We start from the raw sequence: 13,412 nt of genomic DNA on the forward strand, positions 1-13,412 counted from the left end.
ACAAGTAAATGTTTGTGGTTGAATAAATTAACTAGAATTGTTTCAGTGAGGCATGGACTATAGAACTACAGAGAATAAAGTGTTTAACTTTGGAGTTGCCAGAGAAGGGTTCTTCTAGAATGTGACTTTTAACTGGATCTTGAAGGATAAAAGCAGGAAGCATAAAAGTAGGAGGATAGATAAGAAGGGAGAGAGCATTTGAAGTAAAAGAATAGTTGTGATAAAGGTCCCTGTCTTTAAATTTTTTTTTTTTTTTCAACGTTTATTTATTTTTGGGACAGAGAGAGAGACAGAGCATGAACGGGGGAGGGGCAGAGAGAGAGGGAGACACAGAATCGGAAACAGGCTCCAGGCTCTGAGCCATCAGCCCAGAGCCCGACGCGGGGCTCGAACTCACGGACCGCGAGATCGTGACCTGGCCGAAGTCGGACGCTTAACCGACTGCGCCACCCAGGCGCCCCAAGGTCCCTGTCTTTAACCATGCATTTAAGAATCTCATTACTGTCTTCTATAGAGAAGACTGAGACACCTAAATATAGACATTTCTATGATCTTCCACTACTTTATATGCACCCCTAACTAATGACTAGGGTAAAATATACTCCATTCTAATCCACATGCCATGCCCCAGTGTTTGCACTTTGTCGTACTCTTCCTTTATGTGTATAATTTCATGTGTTAATTTCCCATGAGCAGTTGCTGTATTTGATCTGAAACGTTTTTTAGGTAACAAAAGAAGCGATTTCATATTTTTATAAAATATCTTAAATTCTTTATAAGAAGGGTAGGTAGTGTAACAAGTTAATGTACACTCATAATTCGTTTCAATTTAATCTGGGTCTCTTATCAATGATGCAAACAACCCCAAGCCAAATAAATTTGTATATTCTAATAAGCAACTCTAAAGAGCTTTTAAAACAATTTTCATTACCACTGTTTACCCCATGAACAGATATGACACATACCTGTGTCTGAAGGACGTAAAAAGTCCGTGTCACAGGTGAAGAAGGTCTGATGGTCCTGAGCTGACAAATTCATGTCATAGTAGGTAAGTGGCTCTTTACCAGTCACCCAAGTGTATCTTTACCAAAATACAAGAAAATATGTAAATTGAACATGAGAGAGCCTCTATCTGCTACAACAAACACTATTTAAAATGCAAAAATATATTGCTACAAATTCTATTTCAGAATGTTTTAAAAGTTTATTATAATCAGAAAAATAAAAGAAAACTTATACAAACTACTTCGAATATGATAATAAAACATCAAAAACCAAGAGGGAGCAATCAAAAAGAATGAAATCTTGCCATCTGCAACTACGTGGATGGAACTAGAGGGTATTATGCTAAGTGAAATTGGTCAGTCAGAGAAAGACAAATATCATATGACTTCACTCATACGAGGACTTTAAGATACAGAACAGATGAACACAAGAGAAGGGAAGCAAAAATACTATAAAAACAGGGAGGGGGACAAAACATAAGAGACTCTTAAATATGAAGAACAGACAGAGAGTTACTGGAGGGGTTGTGGGAGAGGGGATGGGCTAAGTGGGTAAGGGCATTAAGGGGTCTACTCCTGAAATCATTGTTGCACTATATGCTAATTTGGATGTGGATTAAAAACAAAACAAACAAACAAAAAAAAAACGGAAAAGGCTAGACTATTAGTGCTTCTAAATTAGATGTGAAGGGATAAAACAATTTGACTTAAGATACATACCTTACTAAATATACTTAAACTTTCAGTGAATTACAATTATTAAAAGTAAAACTACAAAGAAACTAGAAGAAAACATAGGTGGATTTTTACGAGATTATCAGAACAGCAAAGGACTTGAAAAGGATAAAATAAATAGAAACTTTTTCCAGATTTTACTAAATTAGAAATTTAAACTTTCCTATCCCCCTGAAACCCACAATAATTAATAGCAAGTTACCAAACTGGCTAATAAATATATTTTTAAGGGTCCAATCTCATTAGTAATGAACAAATAGTGAATTAAATTTACAAATTTTTATTTTTCACCTGTTAAAATAAATTGGAAAATACACATTGTCAAGGATGAGATGGAACATGGACTCACACATATCCTGCTGGTATAAATATAAATTGTCATACACATTTATCTTTCCAAAAATGAATTAGGTAATATCTATTAAGAGTCTTAAAAATATTCACATCTAGCTAGGAAATGGGTATATGGAATTCTATCATACCATTCTTTACTTTTTTGATTTTTGAAAATCTCCATAATTAAAAAAAGAAAATACTAAAGAAGAGACAGGAAGACAACCTGTTCACACCCTTTGATTCGGGAACCCCAGTACTACAAATCAACTCTAAGGAAGTAATCATAGGTGTTTAATTATCATAGTTAAATATTTATATATACAGATACCCTTCTAATGTAAATGTTGATAGTGAAACATAATCTGTGACCCAGATAGGGAGCAGTAGGTAAGGTATGGTACCTCCATATAACAGAATAGAATAAAATCATGTTTTTGAAGAAATTCCTGTATAAAAAGGTTCTGTGAGAAATTCATGTGTTAGAAAAAAAGGATGTAAAATTATATACACATTGTGATATTCAAGTTTTGTTTCTATACATGCATATAGAAGAGAGACTGAATGGAAATACTAATTGCATTTATCATTTAGTGATAGGAAAAGGTGATTTTTACTTTCTTTTTTATGCATCTCTTTATTCTCCAATTTTCTACAGTGAATATGCATACATTTTAAAATGTAAAAAAAAAGCAGTTTAAAAGTATATTATAAGTGTTATTTATGTGTAGATGATCAAAGATTTTAAGTAATTTAATAGTATAAATTACATTGCTATTTAAAGTTTTTAGCTATTTTTTGAGAAATTATCATAAAGGAAAAAGAAAAAGTAGATCCTTGTTCACTTAGCAAAGTTGTTTTTGTTTGTTCGTTTGTTTGTTTTTCAGAGAGTGCACATGCCCAAGCAAGGAAATGGCAAAGGGAGAGAGAAAAAGAATCTCAAGCAGACTCTGCAACCAGCACAAAGTCCAATGCAGGGCTCGATCTCACCACCATGAGATCATGACCTGAGCTGAAATCAAGAGTCAGACACTTTAACTGACTGAGTCACCCAGGCACCCCAGCAAAGTTTTGCTACTTATTGTAAAATCATAAAAAAATATTTATTAATGATCTACATTATTCCCAAAATGATTTAAAGCAGTTAAAATATAATGTACAATATTAATAGCCCTAATTAGAAGCACATAAAAAAGACTCAGTAAAAGCAAAAATTGGGCCATACAGTGGAGCCTGGAATGAAGCTAATTGAAATACATACCAGACTTTTGTACCTTTGCTAACGGTTGGCTACAATAGGACTTTAAGCTTTCTAAATCCACACAATGATCATCAATACAGTTTAGACTTTAAGAGAAACTAATCATTCAAAAAGAAGCACAATGGGGCACCTGGGTGGCTCAGTCAGTTAAGCATCCAACTCTTGATTTTGGCTCAGGTCATGATCTCACAGTTTGTAGGATCAAGCCCCACATTGGGCTCTACACTGATGGTGCAGAGCCTGTTTGGGATTCTCTATCTGCCCCTCCTCTGCTCATGCTCTCTTCCTCTCAAAATAAATAAATACACTTAAAAAAAAAAAAAAAGCAGCAGCATGGAGTGCTTGGGTGGCTCAGTCAGTTGAGCACCTGACTCTTGATTTTGGCTCAGGTTATAGTCTCATGGTTCGTGGGTTCAAGCCCTGCATCATGCTCTGCACTGATAGTATGGAGCCTGCTTGGGATTCTCTGTCTCCCTCTCTCTCCACCCTTCCCCTGCTCGTGCTCTCTCTCTCAAATAAATAAACAAACAAACACTAAAAAAAAAAAAAAAAAAGGAAGCATAAGTGTTCCTGATACTAAGATAAGAAATTTCTTGGGGTGCCTGCTGGCTCAGTTGGACGAGCATGCAATTCTTGATCTCAGGGTCACGAGTTCAAGCCCCATGTTAGGTGTAAAAATTACTTAAATTAATAAAAAAAAATCTTCAGGGGCACCTGGGTGGCTCAGTCGGTTAAGTTCTAACTCTTGATTTCGGCTCAGGTCATGATCCCATGGTTGGTGAGATCCAGCCTTGTGTTGGGCTCTGTGCTGACAGTGCAGAGCCTGCTTGGGAGTCTGAGTCTCTCTCTCTCTCTCTCTCTCTCTCTTTCTCTCTCTCTTTCTCTGCCCCTCCCCTGCTCACATTCTCAAAATAAATAAATAATCTAAAAAAATGTAAATACAGTGAAGATGCTGCCAACTAAACCTTGGGCTCATCATTTTACCTTTTTATGTATCAATGTCTCCAACTAGAAGAGCTGTGATATATTTATAAAACAAATGTTTCCATAATACTTTTTACTCTAAAACTAATGCCATAATTCTACTGAAAGCAAAATGTAATACCTCCTATATTCTGCTCCTCTGAAAAGATTTAGAGGGTTCCTCCATACTTTGCATTCTAAAAAACAAAGGGAAAGAAAAGGGAAGTTAGGTTAATCAAATGCAGTTAAATCTTACTTTCACCAACATTAATTGTATAGTCACTGTATGCTATGCACAGTGCTAGCCAGTTAGCACAAAGATGAACACGGCCTGGATCACCCCTGCTGTCATGCAGCATACATGACATAGTTCATAGTTCATAGTTCATTCATGACATTAGTTCATAATTCAATTATGGCATTTACCATATTACAATGTGATTATCCATTTGGTTTTCAGTTTTTTTCATTTTAAAATATGAACTCTGGGGCGCCTGGTTGGCTCAGTCGGTTAAGCGTCCGACTTCGGCTCAGGTCATGATCTCACAGTCCATGAGTTCGAGCCCCACGTCAGGCTCTGTGCTGACAGCTCAGAGCCTGGAGCCTGCTTTAGAGTCTGTGTCTCATTCTCTCTCTGCCCCTCCCCTGCTCATACTCTGTCTCTCTCTGTCTCAAAAATAAATAAAAACATTAAAAAAAATAAAGAAAAATAAAATAAAATATGAGCTCTTACAACTTTATTCATTTTTGTATTCTTGGAGCCTAGCGCAACATTTGGAACTAACTTGTTTAAATGAATTGAATGTCACATGAGAGTCCAGTCATGTAAACTACCATCTAAACTGTGTGATAAGTGCTATAGTAGAGATATATTTTGTTCTAAGAAAAAAAGAAAGTAATTAAATTTTTCTAATAAATTAAAAAAGGCTTTAGAAAGGAGGTGACATTTGAACTGACACTGAATCATGGTAAAAGATGAGTAGAAGGCTGCTGGATGAAGAACGTTCTAAGAAGAGGAAATATCATAAAACCACACAGGCTAGAGTGCAAGGTAGGGAGTGTCTTCACTCTCCATATGTAAAGATATACTCAATCCTACAACAGGGAGTAAGACTATATATTATTGTTCTAATTATTTACATACTAGACTTAGCTTCTTGAGGACAGATCTATGTCATATTCATCTCAATATATCTCATTCTTAGGAGTTCTGTAATTATTTTATGAAAGAGGAAAAAAGGGGTCAACACCTATCCACCCACTATATGAATTTTACTGATACCAAATTAAAGGAACAATAATCCAAAAAATATTATTTCTATCTGGCCCTCAAATTTTTACTTTCATAACTGTATATCATTAATGATATTTACTTTGTATTACTGGTTACATATAAAAGAACAGCCTACAATTAAAGTATGACAATGGGGTATCCAAATGTGAATAACTGAGATTTTGATGTCTTTTTTTTTTTTTTTTTAACGTTTATTTATTTTTGACACAGAGAGAGACAGAACATGAATGGGGGAGGGTCAGAGAGAGAGGGAGACACAGAATTGAAACACACTCCATCCAGGCTCTGAGCTGTCAGCACAGAGCCTGACGCAGGGTTCGAACTCACGGACCATGAGATCATGACCTGAGCCGAAGTTGGACGCTTAACCGACAGAGCCACCCAGGCGCCCCTGATGTCTTTATAAATATATCAAGAAGAAAAAGTATTTTTCTAACTTTGCTATGTTGGCAGAGATGGCTAATTGCTCTTTCCTTTATGTAATAAAATCTCCTAATTATTAGTTGAGCATATGTACACCGAGAAAACGTTTAACAATTTCTCACTTGCCTTATATAGCTACTTGTGGCCAGCCATTTGGCAAAGGTCTGACCAGTAGGAAGTAAGTTGAAATAGTATGTAACACTCTGAAGAGTATCCTTGGCTGCTGTGGGGTTGAATAGGGGGAAAAGGTGGCCTACTGGCCTAGTCTCCTTTCTGCTGACTGGAATGTGGATATGATGGTAGAAACCAGAGCAACAGTCTTGGACCACAAGGAAAAACTTCATTTGGAGATGGCAGGCTAACAAGATGGGAGACTGAGTATCTGATCATTGCTCTCCGTATCAGCCACAGATGACCTATATTTTCATGAGAGATAAGTTTCTCTCTGTTGTGAGTTTTCTGTCTCCCATAGACAAACACAATCTTAACCATACGGTTCTGAAAACATATTAAAGAGTTACCTGACAAATTCTGTCTGCTGGTTTCACTTTCTCTGTTGCTAGAAGGAGAACCTGGCTCTGAAATGCTGCTCTCCGTTCCTCCCATCAGAGGTCGCAAATGGCTCACAGATACTTGCTCAATAAAAGACGTGCCATGCTTATGGAAGTACCACCATTCAAACATCTATAACAAAAAATCCTTAAAGTAGAACTGATCACCAGAAATATGAGCTCAAATTAAAACATCTTTCAAGATGTTCCTATTTAATTCAGCACACTAAATGCACTCTCCCTCCAAAAAATAAGCCAAACACAAGATTCTCCAATAATATATGTCAGGTAAAAGTACAACTTCGTCATGAAATTTAGACAAGCTTAGGCAAAACTATAAGAAATATATCTATAAATGAAACATTAAAAAATAAGAAACAAGGGTGCTGGCTCAGTTGGCAGAGCATGTGACTCTTGGTCTCCAGGTCATGAGTTTAAGACCATGTTGGCTACAGACATTACTTAACACACACACACACACACACACACACACACACACACAAGCAAGAAGCATTTAATCTGTAAGTAATCTAATTCTGATATGTCACATTGTCATTTTATTCTATCTGTAGCATAATGAAAAGATAAACAATTTTGAAACAATTAGCACGGTGGATTAAGCATTGGACTAAGGTTAGAGAGACCACATTGGACTCCCAGTCAACCTGTGTGCTTTGGGCAAGTCACTTAACCTCTAGCCCCTCAGAACCTCAATATCCTATCTATTAAATATGGTTAACAAGAATTTTAAGTGCCTTTTGAACAATGAAGTACTACTCTGTATTTGGCAGTATAATTAATGTAGGTTGAGGTTGATTCTCCTGTTGAACCATTTAAAAATCAGGATATTCACTTCTTTCTGTTTTCATGGTTTATCACTGTTATAAAAAGAGTAATCAAGGGGTGCCTGGGTGGCTCAGTCAGTTAAGTGTCTGGCTCTTGGTCTTGGCTCAGGTCATAATCTCACGGTTTGTGAGTTCGAGCCCGCATTGGGCTCCGTTGCTGACAGCGTGGAGCCTGCTTGGGATTCTCTGTCTCCCTCTCTCTCTGCTCCTCCTCCACTGTGCTGTCTCTGTCTCTCTCAAAATAAATAAATAAACTTAAAAAAAAAAGAGTAATCAAAAGAAGCTCTCTGTGGGGAGGGGTGCCTGGCTGACTCAGTCAGTAGAGCATGTGGTTCCTCATCTCAGGGTTGTGAGTTCAAGCCCCACGTTGGGCTAGAGATTACTTTAAAAAAAAAAAAAAAGCTCTCTGTGCTGAATTAACAGAATGTTTCATATTTGGACACTCTAGCGTTCTCAACTACCTTTGCCTGGTTCTTCTGGGTTTCAGCTTAAATGACAGGTCCTCAGGGAACTTTCCCTGATTCCACAGAACAGAAAGCAGTATTATATGCACTCTTACTGGGTTTTGTGTTTTACTTTAAGAGTAATCTTTACACTTGTAAGAATTTGTTAAACAACCGGCTTCATTGCTATTCTTCAAGTTCCCAAGCACATGACCTCCTACCCCCTCAGGTGGAAGTAACACAAACAGCATAGCTAGCTTCCTCATTTCAGTGGGTAAGAGAAATTTTAAACCTAATAATCTTTGCTGATAAAAACTCATCAATAGGGGCGCCTGGGTGGCTCAGTCAGTTGAGCGGCCAACTTCGGCTCAGGTCATGATCTCACGGTCCGTGAGTTCAAGCCCCGCGTCGGGCTCTGTGCTGACAGCTCGGAGCCTGGAGCCTGTTTCGGATTCTGTGTCTCCCTCTCTCTGACCCTCCCCCGTTCATGCTCTGTCTCTCTCTGTGTCAAAAATAAATAAACGTTAAAAAAATTAAAAAAAAAAACTCATCAATATTATAAGGGTAATGACAAAGTTTAACCTTGAAAATGTTACTTGAATTTCCTATTTTTTTTTAAAGTATATTGTTATAACCACTCTATTTTACTATTAGTTACTGTTGTTAATCTCTTACCGCACCTAATTCATTTATTTAAAATTTTTTATTTGAGCATAGTTGATATACAATGTTATATTAGTTTCAGGTATACAACTTAGTGATTCAACTTCACTATACTATGCTATGCTCACAAGTGTACATCTGTCACCATACAATGCTATTATGATATGAATTTCTTAATTTTTGTATATTTAAAACTCTTAAAAATAACAAATTTTAAGAACTACTATATATATAATACACATGTTATGTGTTTCATGCTAATATAATATATATGTAAGTTTCCCCCCTCTTATACATGAGGAAATTAAGACTTAGAGAATTTATGTGACTTGTCCAAAGTTATTAGCTAGTAAGTGGCAGAGCCGAGACTTAAAACTACATCTTCTAGTTCCAAGACTAATGCTTTTCCCAGTCATCAGTTATTTAAAGACCGTTCATTTCCTTTATTTAGACTTTTATATGCTACTGACTAAATATGTTAAAACATGCTTAACAATGAGTCAGCTTTATAATCAGTAAATTTTAACTACTTTACCTATATTAACACATAGTTTTCATCCTTAAATTCCTCAGTAATTTTTTTAAGTCAAGATACAAAAATCCCTTTCTTGGCCAGCATTTCACTTAAACAAAATGGCCAAGTTATCAGTTCCTATTAAAACAAAACAGAAAACACTCCAATACACATGCCATTATTTCTACTATAATAGAAGAGCACCATCTAGAGATGAGAAAAAAGCATAGAAAAATTCATTGGTTATGCATGCCATACTTCCTAAGATTTTAATCTGTAGCAGTGTTTTTCCAAAGTTTATTCTAGGAAACACTAGTTCCCAGGGATGTTTAATAGAGATTATACACACAGATTTTAATTTCTTAATTGAAAATGATAGCTCAGTCAAATAAAACAAGGGAAAGCTGAATTAAAATTAAATAGGTTTCTTTATCATGACACTTTTCTGAATAATAATGGTCAAAATTCATTAAGTGCTTACTGTGAGCTAGATACCATGTTATTGCAAGCTTTTACACACTTTATCTTATTTAGTCTTCATGATCCTATGAAGTTGATATCATCATTCCCAGTTATTAGATGAGGAAATTAAAGCTTAGAAAAGTTAATTAACTTGCTCAAAGTCACACAACTAAAGAGATCGTTATGAAAACTAATATAATATTGTATGTCAGCTGTTTACTCCAATTAAAATCTCCTGGGGCTCCTGGGTAGCTAGGTTGGTTAAGTGTCCAACTCTTGATCTGAGCTCAGGTCACGATCTCAGGGTTTGTAAGATTGAGCCTGCCATCCAGCCCCATGCTGAGTATGGAACCTACTTAGGATTCTCTCTCTCTCTCTCTCTCTCTCTCTCTCTCTCTCTCTCTGCCCCTCCTCCCCTCAAAAAAAAATCTCCTCTCACAGTTAAAAAATAAAAAAAGTGATGGTTAGCTTGGCTCCAATACTCTGCCCTTAAACACTCCAGAGAAGATAATTGACAACCTATAGGCTGAATTCAAGACACACATTTTTAGCCTGCCCAACATTGCCAAGATTAAAGTATTGGGAGATACACTTGTTGCATCCAGATACTTTTGAAATCATATGAAAAATTGGAAGATCTCTTACTGGTGGTCTGCAAACCTATATGGCAGCAACTAGCTTTATCCCCTTTAGAAGGGGCATGCATTGTCCAAATTACCCAGTCCTAAAATAAATAAGGAATTTAATTTTTTTTTTTAATTTTTTTTTCAACGTTTATTTATTTTTGGGACAGAGAGAGACAGAGCATGAACGGGGGAGGGGCAGAGAGAGAGGGAGACACAGAATCGGAAACAGGCTCCAGGCTCTGAGCCATCAGCCCAGAGCCCGACGCGGGGCTCGAACTCACTGACCGTGAGATTGTGACCTGGCTGAAGTCGGACGCTTAACCGACTGCGCCACCCAGGCGCCCCAATAAGGAATTTAATTTTTACACTCTGCCCATTTCATTCATTTTTGTTACTAAACTGAGCCCTGCAAGGATTTAGTTGGCAACCCACCTCTAACCACTGCCCCTTACAGTATACAATACTGTTTCATATGCAAATGAATACTATGAATACTGCCAATCTCTAAAAGTGGAGAGGAAGATGCAGTGTTTTACCAAATGCTGAACACATGTTGAGAATCCTGATCTATAAGTATTTACAATTATTGTAACCACATAAAGAGATTTGATCTTTAGATAAATACCAAAACATGAAGGAAATGGAAACTACTTACAAATATTAGTCCTGATATCAAAGAAGATGTTCCTGTAAGTGCCACATAGAATTTGGGCGTCAATGAATTTAAAAATACTGTCACTGCCAAAAGGAAAACAAAATACCAAAGTTTAAAAAAATGTAAATTCAAAGTATTCAAGTTACAAATAGGCAGGTGTCTTTATGAGTGGAGGAATATAAATAGTATTAATATCTAGTATCAGATTCATTTGAGAAAGTTGTAGTTTTTAAAAAGCTACTTTAAATTCCCATTCTATCGTAACTTAAAAATTCTATTGGGTGCTTAGGTGGCTCAGTTCATTAAGCATCACTATTGATTTCGGTTCAGATCCCGATCCCACAGTTCAGTTTGTGAGATAAAGCCTAGAGTCTGCAGTACAGAGCCTGCTTGGGATTCTCTCTTTCTCTCTCTCTCTCCCTGCCCTTCCCCTACTTGTGTGTGTGTGTGCGCGCACACACACACACACACACACTCTCTCTCTCTCTTTCAAAATAAATAAACATTAAAAAAATGCCTTAGAACATGTAAGGGTAGCGTAAAAAAAATTTTTTTTTACATTTATTTATTTTTGAGAGGCAGAGACAGAAAGAGAGCATGCACAAGTGGGGATGGGGCAGAGAGAGAGGAAGACACAGAACCCGAAGCAGACTCCAGGCTCTGAGCTGTCAGTACAGAGCTCAACATGGGGCTCGAACCCACAAACCCTGAGATCATGACCTGAGCTGAAGTTGGACGCTTAACCGACTGAGCCACCCAGGCACCTCTGTAAGGGTAGCATTTTAAACTGATGATTTGTTAAATAAGCAAATCAAAATGAGATAATTTAGTTTACTTTTGAGAATAAAATTAAGAACTTATAAATCATAACTTCGACAAGAAGTTTTACAAATCTTTAAGGATTAACTAAACACTCTGTTACAAATGAGGTTTAAAACCACTCCCTAATTATTTTGGTGAGATACAAACCAGTGTTTCAAATTAGAGGGAAGGAAACAGCATGTAGATGTGTTTGGTATGTCAGCTAGAGAGGCAAAATAAACCAAAAAGAATAACAGCAAACTGAGAGCTCCTTGCACCTGACTCACTGAAAGCCTGGACCAGACTCTTCACTTCAAATAACTGTCTCATAAATACTTTGGGTTTCAGAAATAAATAAAAATCTATCATAGTTAACTACTCTCACCTACGTGGTGTATCTCGTTAATATGTAGAACAATAATTTTTCTACGTTGATAAAGTCAAATTCAATTAGCTCTTTCAAACAGTCTAGGAAGGCCAATTTTTTTGTTTTAGTGTGTTAGTTATATCTGACTGAACTTACATAAAACCTAAGTTCGGAAAAGTCCAAAATATTTCAGAACATTATCTCACAGTATTTCATGTCATCTGGTGAAATAGAAAAGGGGACAGACATTTGCCTTGCTACAGAAAATAAACCACAAGTGCTGGTAATCACAGTCATCACACAACAGAAATACTTTCATCTTGCTCATAGTTTGAGTGAAAATATTGTAATGACATGGTAAGAGGGCCTGGCTCCCATCCACTTTGTCCTGGCTACAGGTAAAGGACAGTATTTGCAGAATCCACGGGGATCATCACTTCTTCCATGTCTGTATCTTCAGCTCAGACTACATAGCAAGCTCTCTACAAATGTTTAAAGCAAGAACTAAGAACCCACTACTGTTTGTGGCTCCCTTTCCCTTTACTTCCTGGACTTTTCTATTACTCAAGCCTAAAGCACAGAACGGACAAAAATACCACGAGAAGTATTTCTTGACAGAACTATCTTAAAACATGGTAATGGTCGGCTAAGATCATGGCATTTTCCCCCTTTTAGGCCTTTGAATACAGAGCGCTCATCTTTGTTGTCTAGGTGTGGGAACGCTCAGCTAATCGGCGAGACTCAAGGGAATGATTTTCAAGGGATCCTACCAATGGTGGGGTGTATATAAATTCTGCAGCCAATCTGGAGACGCTCTCATCTGTTTCACTACCTGAAGCTTACAGCTTGTCAGGTGGCTTTTCATCGGTAAACGAAGACAGAAGAGAAAGGGCGGGTCTTAAGAGCTCAAGGGAGGAGCCCGTATCTGCAGCTCAGGTTTGACAATCAGCTGGGGAGTTGCGGCCCAAGAGAAAAAGAACCCACTAGGTCGCGCACCACCGTCTCAATGCCCGAAGCCCTCCAGTGACTGCAGAGAATCTCTGCCCTTTGCCCCTTGTCCCCGGCCCCTCTCCTGGTTCCCCCGCCCATCCCCAGGGAGGTCTGGGCCTCTCACCCGCTGCCAAATTCTCACACAGCCTCAGCGGGACCCTCAGAACGTAAAGTAGTCCCAGCCCCGCCACGAACCACAGCGAGGCCCCAGTCCCAGCCAGCCCAGCCCGCAGCCGCTCCCTCCAGCCCAGGGACAGGCTTTGGCCGGGAGCAGGTGCGGGAGGAGATGCCGCAGCAGTCGCTGCTTCACCTAAGCCGTCACCGTCCGCCATCTTGCTGCACCCGCAGGCTCTGGGAGCTGGGAGGGGAGAAGGGCAGGAAACCGGGAGGCGGGAATCCTGGGATAGTGGCGGACCTGAAGTTGGCCTCTGTGAAGGCTGTCTCAGGGAACGCGGACCAAGAAAATTTGGAAGGTGGAGGAG

The 13,412-nt window shown here is 38.1% G+C and overlaps 1 protein-coding gene across 5 annotated transcripts in view; it reads right to left on the bottom strand.

Annotated features, from left to right (window-relative positions):
• Positions 1–13,412, bottom strand: part of ST7L (suppression of tumorigenicity 7 like) — an 82,986-nt gene that overhangs the window by 69,227 nt on the left and 347 nt on the right. For 2 of the 5 annotated variants that reach the window (XM_045478666.1, XM_045478664.1), the window contains exons 2-5: positions 10,773–10,855; positions 6,535–6,697; positions 4,439–4,493; positions 966–1,081 (exon numbers count right to left, since the gene is read on the bottom strand). In XM_045478666.1, coding sequence (XP_045334622.1) covers positions 966–1,081; positions 4,439–4,493; positions 6,535–6,697 — 334 coding nt within the window. In that variant the 5' untranslated portion in view covers positions 10,773–10,855. Of the gene's footprint in view, positions 1–965; positions 1,082–4,438; positions 4,494–6,534; positions 6,698–10,772; positions 10,856–12,710; positions 12,975–13,054; positions 13,323–13,412 lie in introns of those variants that run through there. The other 3 variants (XM_045478663.1, XM_045478662.1, XM_045478665.1) reach the window with 3 other exon arrangements.

The sequence above is a fragment of the Leopardus geoffroyi genome, chromosome C1 (assembly GCF_018350155.1).
Source record: "Leopardus geoffroyi isolate Oge1 chromosome C1, O.geoffroyi_Oge1_pat1.0, whole genome shotgun sequence".
Lineage (NCBI taxonomy): Eukaryota > Metazoa > Chordata > Mammalia > Carnivora > Felidae > Leopardus > Leopardus geoffroyi.